The sequence below is a fragment of the Pteropus vampyrus genome, unplaced genomic scaffold, assembly GCF_000151845.1.
Source record: "Pteropus vampyrus isolate Shadow unplaced genomic scaffold, Pvam_2.0 Scaffold266, whole genome shotgun sequence".
NCBI lineage: Eukaryota > Metazoa > Chordata > Mammalia > Chiroptera > Pteropodidae > Pteropus > Pteropus vampyrus.
The window spans coordinates 1,078,796-1,091,716 of record NW_011889047.1 but is presented as its reverse complement, the minus strand read 5'-3'; the positions used below and the strand labels follow the sequence as shown (position 1 = coordinate 1,091,716).

The 12,921-nt window shown below is 44.2% G+C and overlaps 1 protein-coding gene across 1 annotated transcript in view; it reads left to right on the top strand.

The window, feature by feature from the left end:
* The window catches only part of PDE10A (phosphodiesterase 10A), a 193,373-nt gene that overhangs the window by 136,736 nt on the left and 43,716 nt on the right, over window positions 1–12,921 (top strand). The window contains exons 11-13 of the mRNA XM_023520439.1: window positions 4,996–5,138; window positions 8,588–8,680; window positions 11,483–11,669. Coding sequence (XP_023376207.1) covers window positions 4,996–5,138; window positions 8,588–8,680; window positions 11,483–11,669 — 423 coding nt within the window. The remainder of the gene's footprint in view (window positions 1–4,995; window positions 5,139–8,587; window positions 8,681–11,482; window positions 11,670–12,921) is intronic.

The following is a 12,921-nucleotide window of genomic DNA, read 5'->3' as shown; positions in this document are numbered from 1 at the left end:
ATGCTTACAGGTTTTATGTCTCTTTTTCAGGACATATTTTGATAACATAGTCGCAATAGATTCTCTACTTGAACACATAATGGTAGGTGCCTTTTCTTTTGAAAATGGTTTTATTTAACCTTAGATTCATGTCCTAATATGTGGTGGAACATTTTACTATATTAGACATAAATAAATGAAAAGGTGATACTTAGTGATCTGACGTTGCCACTTTGATTTTTTGGTCACTTCTATTAATTTTGGAGAGTTTCGAACAACATTTTGGGAAAATGTCTCATGAGTTTTTCATTATTTAGTGGTGAGCTATGCTTTGAAAACATATAGTTTCTTTTTATAGTCTCCAAAATACCTTTGCATATGGCTGTGTGGGGAATTCTCAACTGATGTTGAGGTCCATTCTGCTTAATTAAATCTGCGTAGTTACATCTTCATCGTTCCCGTCTTCTAGAGACTCATAGGCTGAAAGCCACACAAAGTAGAGTTTTATCCATGTTTCCCTGTGTGGCTACTTCGGTGCCCTGGCGAGACGCCCCTGACAACGTGGCTTCCTTTAGTCAGAGCAATGTGGCCTCCAGGGAGGCCCGGCTCGCTTGGTCCCATCCATGCTGTCTCGTATGATTTGAGAAATGGACTTTCTGTTTCCCATTTGCTTGGTCATTCTCAAAATACAGTAATCTTGTCCATAAGGGGTTGCCTCATCTCCCGATTTCATGACGCTCACTGACCGTCGCTCTTTGATTTCATGGCAGGGAGGATGGGATGGGGTGCGGTCCCTGTCTCGTGGAGACAAAGTTTACTAAGGAATTAGAGAGTAACGTTAAAGCTCATTACTCTCAGCACATTTTTTACATAATTAGTTACATTGATGGTTTTATTTGGACAAAAAGGAGAACTCTTGATTGCATAGTAAAAAGTAACGTATTTGGTTATGACAAAATTTAAGGAATTTGTAAAACAGTGAAACGTATATAAAAAGAATATAAAAATGAGGATATATATGGACCGACAGAGTTTATGCTAGGGGTACAAGGAGCGCTTATTGACTGGACTTTGTATTATTAATAGCGCCTTTTGAAAATCGCGATTGAGGTCTGATTCGCATACCATGGTTCTCGTCCGCGCAGAATCCGACGCAGTGGGTCTTGGTATAGTCGCAGGTGCGCGCAGCCCTCAGCAGTCAGTTTTTGAACATTTTCACTTCCTCAGAAAGACACTCCGTTCCGTCCTTCACCTTATGTCCTATCCCGTCCACCTCCCAGTCCCAAGCAACCACACTTCGTTCTTTTTCTGTGGACTCGCCTGTTCTAGACATCTCACGTGAGCGGAGTCATTGCTATGTGGCCGTTTGTGCCTGGTTTCTTTCACTTAGCGTAACGTTTTCAAAGTTTATCCATGAGGTAGCGTGTCGGTACTTTATTCTTTTGAATGGTCCAGTAACGTCATGTTAAATAGACATACAGACCACATCTTTTATCCATTCATCAGCTGATGGACATTGGATTATTTTCACATTTTGGCTAATGCGAACAGTGTAGCTTTGACCGTTCGTGTGCAGTTTTGTTTGAATACCTGTTTCCAGTGTGTCAGGTGCACATGTAGGAGTGGAAAGGCGGGTCATCTGATGCTTCTTCGTTTAGCTCTTTGGGGAGCGGCCTGAGTGTGTCCCAAGGCAGTCACAGCGTCTCATTTCTCACCGGCACTGCGTGTGGGCTCGAATCTCCGTGCTGCCGCCAGCCCCGCTTGCTGTCTGACTAGTAGCTGTCATCGTCCTGGGTGTGGAGTGCTCTCTCAGTTGTCTGATGGCTGTTTCTCTAGTGACCGAAGATATCAAACACCTTTTCATGGGCTTCTTAGCTATTCGTATATCCATCCACGCCGAAGAAATGTCTATTCCGATCCTGTGGCCACTTGGTAATGGAGCTCCTTGTCGTCTCTCATTGAGTTGTGAGCGTCCCTCGTGTGTTCCGATGCAGCTCCCTTATCTGATCTTGACTGGAAAGTGTTTTCTCCCATCTCTGGGTTTTCTGTTCACTTTCTCGATAGTATCTCCTGAAGCGCAAAAGATTTTAATTTTGATGAAGTCCAGTTACCTGTTTTTGTCTTTGTTGCTCATGCTTGTAGTGTCATATCGGGAAGCCAGTGCCAAATCAGAGGTGATGAAAATTTACTCTCATTTTTTTGGTAAGAGTTTCATAGCTGTAGCTTTTACGTTTAGGTTTTTGATCTATGATAGTTAATCTGTATAAGGGTCCGAGTTCATTCTTCTGCATGCGGGTATCTGGTTTTACCAGCACCGTGTGTTGACCTTCAGTGGTCTTGTCAGAGATGGGTTGAGTGCCAGGCCCTCGGTTCCGTTCCATTGGTCCGCGGTTCTGTCCACATCGCCTTGATTACTGTCATTCTGTAGAAAGTTTTGAAGTCTGGAAGTGTGAGTCCTCCTAATTTGTTCTTCTTTTTCAGTATCTTTTGGCTGTTTAGGGACCCTTGTAATTCCATGTAAATTTGAGAAATCTGCTTGTCAGTTTATCCAAAGAATTCAGGTGGGATTCTGGTAGGAACTGTATTTAATTTGTAGATGAGCGTGGGGAGCATTGCCATCTTAACCATATCAAGCCTTCCAATACGTGAACATGGGACGTTTTTCCTTTTATTTGGATTGTCTTCATTTTTTTTCATCAGTATTTTGTAAATTTTAGGATACAACTATTACTCTAATTTTGGTAAAGTTTATTCCTAAGTATTTTTATTTTTAATGCTGTCATAAAAGGAGTTGTTTTCTTTATTTTCAGATTTTTATTGAAAACGTATAGAAATAAAATTGGTTTTTGTATTTTGATCTTGTATCCTGCAACCTTGATGCAATCATGACTCCAGTAGCTTCTTGGTGGAGTCTTTATGGTTTTCTATATACAGAATCATGTCACCTATCACTAGTGATAGTTTTACTTTCTCCTTTTCAATCTGGATGCCTTTTGTTTTCCTTGCGTAGTCGTCCTGCCTCGAACGTCTAGGCCAGTGTTGACTAGGGGCTGAGAGAGTGCACATCCTTGTCTAGGGGTTGAGACTAGGGGCTGAGAGAGGGCACATCCTTGTCTTGCTGCTGATCTTGGAGCAGACGTGTCTGTCTTTTAGTGCTGAGTATGCGGTTTGCTGTGGATTTTTGTAGATGGCCTTCATCAGATTGAGGAAGCTCCGTCCTTTCTATTCCTAGGTTTTTTGAGTGTTTTAGCCATAATTAGATTTCAGATTTTATCAACATCCATTTTCTCTGCATTTATTGAGATGATCATGTGGTTTTTGATGTTTATTCTGTTGATACGGTGTACTTCATATAAAGTGAATTTCGTTACATATGTTTTTGAGAACCATAAAGATAATCATGGGATTTTTCTTGTTTTTTTGTTATTGTGAATTATAACAATAGACTTTATGATAATGAAGAGTTATGAATAAAGTATAATTTAAACATATTGTGATATTAACTTATTCCTGTTTGATTTGCTAATATTTATTTATTTATGATGTTTCCTCTGTTTCAAAGGCAAGTTGGTTTGTAATTTTCTTCTTTAGTATCTTTGCCAGTTTTCGGTGTCAATGGCATAGCTGGGGTTGTAAAAATAACTGGAGAAGTTCTTCCTGAACTTAGAACAGTTTAAATGGATGGGAATTATTTATTGAAGATTCTTAAACGATTTATATTTGAAATCATTTGGGGCTGATTCCTTTTATGAGGAATAATTCTTTGATAATTTTTCAGCTGTCTTTATGATTCTGATCCTATTTAGACTTTTCCTAAATTCAGTTCCTTTTTTGAGAAAATTTTTTATTTCACCCAGATTTTTACAATTATTAACATAATTATGTGCCAGAGTATTGAGCATGTCACGTGACCCTGGGCATCAGGGATGCAGGCTTCGCTGTGTATAATCATTAATAGTGCAGCATCGCTGTTATTTACTAGTTGAAGCTCTCGTGAGTTTGCCAGATAGGTGGGTAACTTTTCTGTTCGCCGACAACGCGGTCCCTCTGCCTTCTTCCTGCGTCTGCGCCGTCCATCTTTCCTCGAACATTTATTGAGAGTTCTGAGGCCTGGAGATCTTACATGCGGTAACCGACGGTCGGCAGACTTTCCTGCGCGGGGCCCGCTGTGCTTTAGGAGCCACACTGTTGTAGCTGCTCAACTCGCCCCCTGCAGCAGCCGCACGCAGCACGTAGAGGAATGAACACGGCTGTGTCGTTCCGGAACTTTGCTCTCGGAGGCAGGTGATGGGTGGCATGCGGCCCGTGGACTCTAGTGACCGGAAACCGCCTCGAGAGCAGAGGGAACCTCAGCCCAGCGCCCCAGCGGGGCCTGGCGGGGTCTAGAAGGGGGCCTGGGGGGGCGGAAGGACTCTTGGGGGTCAGGCTGCCGGCTGCTTCCCAGCCCTTGGGCAGTGTCATGGTTCGTTTGTCCCGTGAGCACAGGGCAGAACTGCGCAGGGCCACCTCCACGCAGACGTTTGGAACGAGGACCTGTGCTGTTCGGGGTCCATGGCCGGGTGCCCGCGGAGGCAGCGGCATCTTACCCAGGGGGCTCCAGCATCCGTGATTCGGGGACCCGTTGGGACCCAGGGCCCAGGCCCCCGCCGATGCCAAGGGTCCCCTGGTGTAGTTATGTTTTGGAGGAGTCAAAAACGATCCGTGCATTTTCGACTGGGCGGGGGGTCGGCTCAGGCCTCACCTGCATTTCCGCATCCGGCGCCGTGACCTTGGATGATCGGCAGCTGTTTATTCATTCACGTAGGTGTCGCCGATGCTAGTACGTTAACAGCGACGCGTGTTTTCTGTGTCCATAGACCTGTATTCAGTACAATGCTAATTTCCTACCCGATCGAGAGTATAGAATTTTTTTGTTTATTTGTTCTAACATTCATTTTAACGTTTCTGCCTGACGAAGTTTGCGCGTCGGCCCGAGGCTTCTCGCCGGCCGCCTCTCATTCCGCTGCTCATTTTCAGATCTACGCGAAAAACCTGGTGAACGCCGACCGCTGCGCCCTGTTCCAGGTGGACCACAAGAACAAGGAGCTGTACTCCGACCTGTTCGACATCGGAGAGGAGAAGGAGGGGAGGCCCATCTTCAAGAAGACCAAAGAGATCAGGTACAGCGGAAGTAGCGTCCCGCTCGCTGCCGCCGCAGCGCGCAGGTGCCCTGTCGCCCTCTCTCCTGTGCCTGTCCGCAGGTATGCTGACAGAACTTGTCACACTGTGATATCATTCCCACCAGGACCCGCCTCCTGAAGGTAGTGCTTCTGGGAATGACATTGCAGTGCCAGCGAAACCGCGCCTAGGAAGCGTTAGCGTCACTCCTGGAAACGCCGTCTTCCGGAGGCGGTCCTTTTGGAAATCATGGCGGAAAACCTTACTAGTGCCCCCAGGTAGGTAAAGGTGCACCCCGCCTGGAGTCCGCAGGGTTTCCCGTGCCTAAGAGCAGGGCGTACGTAGGACAGGCTGGCACGCACCCCTCCCCCCGGCCCCGCACCCCAGCCCATCGGGGCCACTGCGGACGTGGGCCCGGTAGAGTCGGTGACGTCAACACGTGGTTCTGTGACTGAGCAGGTGCTTTAATCAGTCGTGTGACACCCTTGTTGTGTCTCGAAATGAAAGCCCTGTTTGTTTCCATAAGTGGCAGCTTCGGTCACTTAAATTAACAGAGTGGAGCTCGTTCTGCTGGTTGAGGCATGTTGGCTCCGACGTGTCACAGTCCGAACACCTACAAGGAGCACGGTCACAAAACTTTTAAGAATCTAGGTTAACATTCAAAACTTGGGTCTATTTTCGAGACATTTGCATTCTTCCTCCTTTCTGTGTCTTTGAACTTTTCCACATGATACTGTGAAGTGCTTCGGGCGTCACCACCCTAAAGTCCCTCTTCCTCACTAATGAACCGCAGTTCCTTTGGGCGCCTGTCGTGGAGGGAGCTCACCAGGTGGGAAGGACACGGTGTCACCTGTGCCTCCCACGGGGCACTCACCCCCATTCCACGTCCTAGAGCATGGAGCCTCCATCCCACGCTCCTAGCTCAACTCAGAGGCGCTAGTTTTTTTTGTCATTGTTATATTTTTGGTCGGTTGCTTTCTTCAGACCTCAGTAAATCAGTGCAGATGTAGTCATTTAGGTAAAGTCAGTTCTGTCGCTGAGGGTCCCAGTGCCCCTGCCAGTTCTGGCATCGATCTTATTTTGAAGATGAAAATGGGGAGCCTGTTCCCACGAGCACGTGAGACACTGTGAGGGGACGTGGCTCACGGTCGCTCTCTGAGCTGCCTGGTCTCTGAGGGCCACTGCTCAGTCACGGCCGCCACTGACCAGGGACGGCAGCACGGAGAGTGAGCGGGCACAGTCGGGCGACCCCCCGGGCCGAGAAAGCTAGCACTGGGCACGCAGTGGCACCCGATGTTCTTTGCCCATGGCAGGCTGCGTTTTTGCCTTCATACCAACAACCTGATTTTATGCAGAGTCGGGGGCAGTTATTGATGTTTTAAGTGTATCAATTCTCTTTCAAATTCTCCTTAGGGAAAAACCCTTAGGGTAGAGCTTTATTTCAATAATGATTTTCTCCTACAATGTTGAAAATGTCATACTATGAAAGCTATTTTGCAGCCATTGAAATCTGTAGATATCGTGGATTTTAGACATCCTTTTTAACTAAATTTCAAAATGAGTGCATGACTAATGATATTGTAATGAGAAAACTATTCAGAAATATGAGGATGCATTTACAATATAAGATGCTGATGTTAGATATCAAAACATAATTAAGTAGATTCAGATAATGCTTGTGTTTTGACTGTTTTTAAATTTAACAAATTAAGTAAAAATACTAGAAGTTATAAATCGTGTTATTTTTATACAATGTTTGTATTGCAAGTGCCTTAAAATTCCCGTCCTGTGTAGTATCTCAAGATCAGACATAACATGTGACTCTGGTCGTGAGTGTGGTAGAAGGTGTGATCTAGTCACACGTGTGGTAGAAGGTGTGAGTGTGGTTGCGTGTGTGGTAGAAGGTGTGAGTTTGGTTGTGTGTGGTAGAAGGTGTGACTGCGTATGTAGTAGGTATGATTCTGCGCGTGTGGTAGAAGGTGTGACTCTAGTGTGTGTGGTAGAAGGTGTGATTCTGGTTGTGTGTGTGGTAGGTGTGACTGCGTGTGTGGTAGAAGGTGTGACTGCATGCGTAGTAGGTGTGAATGCGTGTGTGGTAGAAGGTGTGACTACATGTATCGTAGAAGGTGTGACTCTGGTTGCGTGTGTGGTAGGTGTGACTCGGTGTGTGTGTGGGAGAAAGTGTGACTGTATGGGTAGTAGGTGTGACTGCGCGTGTTGTAGAAGGTGTGAATCTGGTTTTTGTGTGTGGTAGGTGTGACTGGTTTTTGTGTGGTAGAAGGTGTGACTGTGTGTGTCGTAGGTGTGACTGTGTGGTAGTTGTGTGTGTGGTAGGTGTGACTGCGTGTGTGGTAGAAGGTGTGACTGCATGCGTAGTAGGTGTGAATGCGTGTGTGGTAGAAGGTGTGACTGCATGTATCGTAGAAGGTGTGACTCTGGTTGCGTGTGTGGTAGGTGTGACTCGGTGTGTGTGTGGGAGAAAGTGTGACTGGGTAGTAGGTGTGACTGCGCGTGTTGTAGAAGGTGTGAATCTGGTTGCGTGTGTGGTAGAAGGTGTGAATCTGGTCACGTGTGTGGTAGAAGGTGTCACTGCATGTGTAGTAGGTGTGAGTGTGTATATCATAGGTGTGAATCTGGTTTTTGTGTGTGGTAGGTGTGACTGGTTTTTGTGTGGTAGAAGGTGTGACTGTGTGTGTCGTAGGTGTGACTGTGTGGTAGAAGGTGTGACTGGGTGTGCATGTGGTAGGTATGACTGCATGTGTGGTGGAAAGTGACTGCGTGGGAGAAAGTGTGACTGTCGTAGGTGTGACTCGGTGTGTGTGTGGGAGGAGGTGTGACTGTCGTAGGTGTGACTCGGTGTGTGCGTGGTAGAAGGTGTGACTGCGTGTGTCGTAGGTGTGACTCTGGTCACGTGTGTGGTAGAAGGTGTGACTGCGTGTGTCGTAGATGTGAATCTGTTTTTTGTGTGTGGTGGAAGGCGTGACTCTGGGTGCGTGCGTGGTAGAAGGTGTGACTGCGTGTGTAGTAGGTGTGACTGCGTATGTCGTAGGTGTGAATCTGGTCACGTGTGTGGTAGAAGGTCTGACTGCGTGTGTCGTAGGTGTGACTCTGCATGTGTGTAGTAGGTGTGACTCTGGGTGTGTGCGTGGAGAAGGCACATTGGCGTTCACCTGCATTCGTGTTTTCATTGTGCCACTGACACTTCAGGAATTTTAGCAAGCTGCTGAACACATCCGTCTCAGTTCACACCACAGTGAGAAGTAATTGAGAAAATTTGTGTCGAAGCATCTTGTAAATTATAAGATGATTCAGAATGTGTAAATGAAAAGTTAATACAGCATTTAAAATGCGGCAATGTTCTTTCGTTCAATATTTGGTGGTAGCGAAGTGCTGCGAATTATTTCACACACCTGTATGCTAATTGCCATGTTCCTCTGTTTTGTATGTGCAGATTTTCAATTGAGAAAGGCATTGCTGGTCAAGTAGCGAGAACGGGCGAAGTGCTGAACATCCCAGATGCCTACGCGGACCCGCGCTTCAACAGGTGAAAGTCGGCCCGCGCGCCCTTCCTGCACTGCCGGCTGGAGCCTCTGGGTGGCGCCCGTTCGCACCCCGCTCGGCCGTTCCTTCCTGCTCAGCTCTCTGTTCTACTTTCCTGGGACCAGCGGTGACCAGTACTCACGCAGTTTTTTTAGATATTTACAGAATGACGGTTTCAGATATTTACAAAATGCTCGACCATGAGTGATTTTCAGCTATAGATGTTTAAAATCCTATAAAAGCAACTAAAAAGCATGAGTTTAAGTATATAAAGCTGCTTGCTTTCATTATAGTGTCATCATTTTGTTCTGACATTTTCTCTACTGAACCATATTCTAAATGGCTGCATAACACGTAGTGATAAAAGTACCTACATTTTGTTTTTACCAGTTGGAAATGGTTTATTAAATTATGGTATATTCATAAGAGGAAGATAATTAACAGTTAAAATGATGCATGAGTTCAGAAATAGTGGTGAATGAAAAAGATGCAGAAAGAGACGTGACGTAGTATGCCATTTACGCAAACTTTGCAAAATACTCAGGGTGTGTATTATTTATTCAACAGATTGATGTACTGTAAAGATAGGAACCCAGCAAGCATGCACGTGCTCTACATTTACGCGGTGGGAGAGGGGAAGACAATTGGGTTGGGAAGCGACACAGGGGCCACCCCACCCCAGCTTATCTTTCACGTTTCTTTCAAGAAGAAAGGAAGAGACTAGAAGCGAATGTGATCGCTAACATTTGTGAAACAGTTCTGCCATTTGTTTGTTCTAGAGTGACCTGGATTAAGCTACTTCATGTCTCTGAGCCTGAATTTCCTCGTCGTTAAAATGGGAACAATAATGCCTGTTTTGTAGTTTTGTTTTTGTTTTTAAGATTGATATTCATGACATGATATTCATAAACATGATATTCAAGACATGATATTCATAAAATGTCGGCTTTACCTGACACGCAAAAGTAGGAACTCAAAAGGTCACCGCTTTTATCCGATATTATTAAAGTTGAGTTAGATGGCTTATAAAAATTTTGTTTTCTTTTGAGTTTCTTTTGAGAACTAGAAACCAAATTATATAAATGTGGTTTTAATAAATCTCTAGAAATTGAGTATCAAGACTGATGCTGTGACCGTCGAGTAAGTCTCTAGAAAGTTCGACCACCGTATGTGGGTAATTCAAATGTTTGCTTTATTTTAAGGAGCAATTGAATAACATCAGTAATAGGAAGTTTTATCAGATATTTGATTAATGTCAAATATGTAAAACTCTTATATAAGCACAGCTATAGCCTAGTAATCTGTCTTACCAATAAAGAGTATGCTGAAAATCTGTTTTTTTTTAAAGAAAACAAACTTGTTTGAGAGCTTACATATTGAAAATATTTACATATCCTTATATGAAACCTTTATATGAAAATGTCTGGGCCAACTATTAACATGAAAGGAAAGTAACAGATGGTAAGAAATATTTACACAATGTTTATCTGACAAAATACTGTATCTAAAATATGTAAACAGCTTTTCCAACATAACAAGTAAGATAACCCAATTTAATAAACATGGCACAAGGTTTTAGCAGATACTTCACAGAGAAAAGATACGAATGGCCTTTAGACATGTGACGAGGCACTTGACGTGAGGAAGAGGTAGACTGGACGGACAGGTCCCTTTGCACACCCGCCCGAACGGCTAACGTTTTAACAGACTGACACAAGCAAGGGTGGGCAAGGGCGTGCGGAAACTGGGGCGCACATACTTTGCGACGGAGTGTGTAACGGCGCACCCATTGGAAAACAGTTTCGCAGTTTCTCGTAAATTTAAGTGTACGCTGACTGCTCAGCCAGTCCCGCTCTTAGGTATCTCTAAGAAAAATGATAACATCCATCAACACGAAGATGTGCATGCACATCTTCAAAGCAGCATTATTCATAATTGCCCCAAATTGGCTGTTAGCAAATAATGACGTCCATTAACTAGTGAATAGATAAATGAGATGTGGTATATCCGTGCTGTGGGACACTGCTCAGCAACCAGTCACAGGCAGCAGCATGGAAATGCTCCCCAAAACATTCCTCTAGGGGAGAGAGGCCGGGCACCGAAGACTACTGTCTGACGAGCCACTTTTGGTTATATGGCTGCTTCTGTGGAACCGAATCTTACTTTCAAAAGCCATTTCCTCTGAATCAGAGAGTCAGCAGACCTTTTCTGTGAAGGATCAGGCAGTAGTACTTCTGTCTTTATGGGCCTCAATGTCTTTGTCACAGGTTGGTGGCAATCGTTAAGGAAGGCACGGTCATGTCCTGTTAAAACCCTGTCTAGAAACAGGAGCGGGCTGCCGTGGCCTGGGCAGAGTGTGCTGACCCCTGCTCTGAGTTTTAGTTGACGGTTCCCCTTCTTGTTTGTTAAGCAAGTTGCAGCTTTCACAAATGTAACCACATTCAAAGGAACATGTTATTTTACCAAGTTTATTATATTTTTCTCTGAATCCACAGTTTGCGATTTCATAGTAATACCGGCTACTTAAAACCGAACAATAAGCTGAAGGCCTCCCAGACACTTCCGAAAAACTCTCAAAGAAACAAAACGACATTGGTTAGAAAATTTTTGCAAAGGTTTTAATAAAACACTTTAAATTTGTCACATCGTCCTTGACTTTTAGAAGCTAACGGTTCCATTATAGTTATTTGTAACAGAAGCATGTGAATTGCAAAAGTGAGTCGAGATTTGCGATGCACGTGTAGTTGATCTTCTTCCTTTCTCTTTTTCCATTTGTGGTGGTGTTTGTGCCCGAACCTCCCCACAGAGAAGTGGACTTGTACACAGGCTACACCACCCGCAACATCCTGTGCATGCCCATCGTCAGTCGAGGGAGTGTGATCGGGGTGGTGCAGATGGTGAACAAAATCAGTGGCAGTGCCTTTTCCAAAACGGATGAAAACAACTTCAAAATGTTTGCCGTCTTTTGTGCTTTAGCCTTACACTGTGCCAACGTAAGTAATAATCGTTTGATATTTTTCTTACTACTCAATTGTAAAACCTTAAAGTAGTTTAAGTTTTTTTTTTCCATTTAAGTTTCTTTCGTAAACCAGAAACAGTGATTCCTGGTGGCACATGTTTTAGGAAATATCTTAAAATGCCTTGGAAGACATAAAAATTTAATACTTTACTTGAAGGCGTGAATTTGTTAAAAAGAAAAATGAAGTTAAAGGTAAGATGTTCAGCATAAGGTTTATATTTCACAGGATCATAGTGAAACGAGTAAGGAAAATGTTTTCTGAACCCTTGCTGTTTGTCACACGTGCTGCGTTTGAGATTGTTGTACGGAAGAGTCGTGACAGGAAAGGTTCTCGTGAGAAGCGAGGCGACTGCTTGGCACCCTCGTCACAGGTGTCACCCACGCAGCCCTCACGGCGGGCCCGCCCGTTTCCTGAGTGATAAAATGAGCTTCTCTTTATTTTATGGCATCTCACTCGAAAGCAGTTGAGTTTATCACCCTTCTGTTACGCTTTCATATTTTAAGTGAGATGAGCGTTTAGTATTCTAAAAGTTCTAGTCACCTTTTAGTGACGTTGCTGGAATTTCGAAGTTAGGCGGAATTTTGTTAACCTCTGTGTCGAGCTCAGCCACTGTGAGTGGTGGTTACCATGTGATGGTTTAGAGGTCACCTTTCTGGACATGGAGCCGAGTCCACAGGACAAACCTGTGACCAGTGGAAACTGCTGAGTGACGACTAGGAGCAAAAACGGCGAAACTCGTGCTCCTGTGACTAGAGGTCACCGCGGCAGTCCAGCCTGTGCTGTTATTTAGCGAAAGTGCCCACCCCCTCTTCGTGTCGCCGCGGGGCCCGGTCATGGGGCATTTACTGTCACTTAGCTCATCAGAAATAAACTAATAACAGTCAAATATATATGATGCTTCAAACATTAAAAGTTGCAGAGAATGTAATTTCCAGTACAGTCTGAATACTGATTTTCTTATTTTTATTTTTTTTAATGCCACTTTAACTTTTTTTTCATACTCTATATACATAATTTTTTTAACATTTTATTTTTTTTTCCCCCTCCCTTCTGGTCACCACTAGTCCATTGTCCATGTCCGTGAGTCTCTGTCCTGTTCATTGTTGCTTTTAGGTTTATATTCCACATATGTGCTATCATATGATTTTCAACCTTTTCTGTTTGGCTTATTTCGCTTAGTATGATTATCTTGAGGTCCATCCATGTTGTTGCAAATGGCAGTATT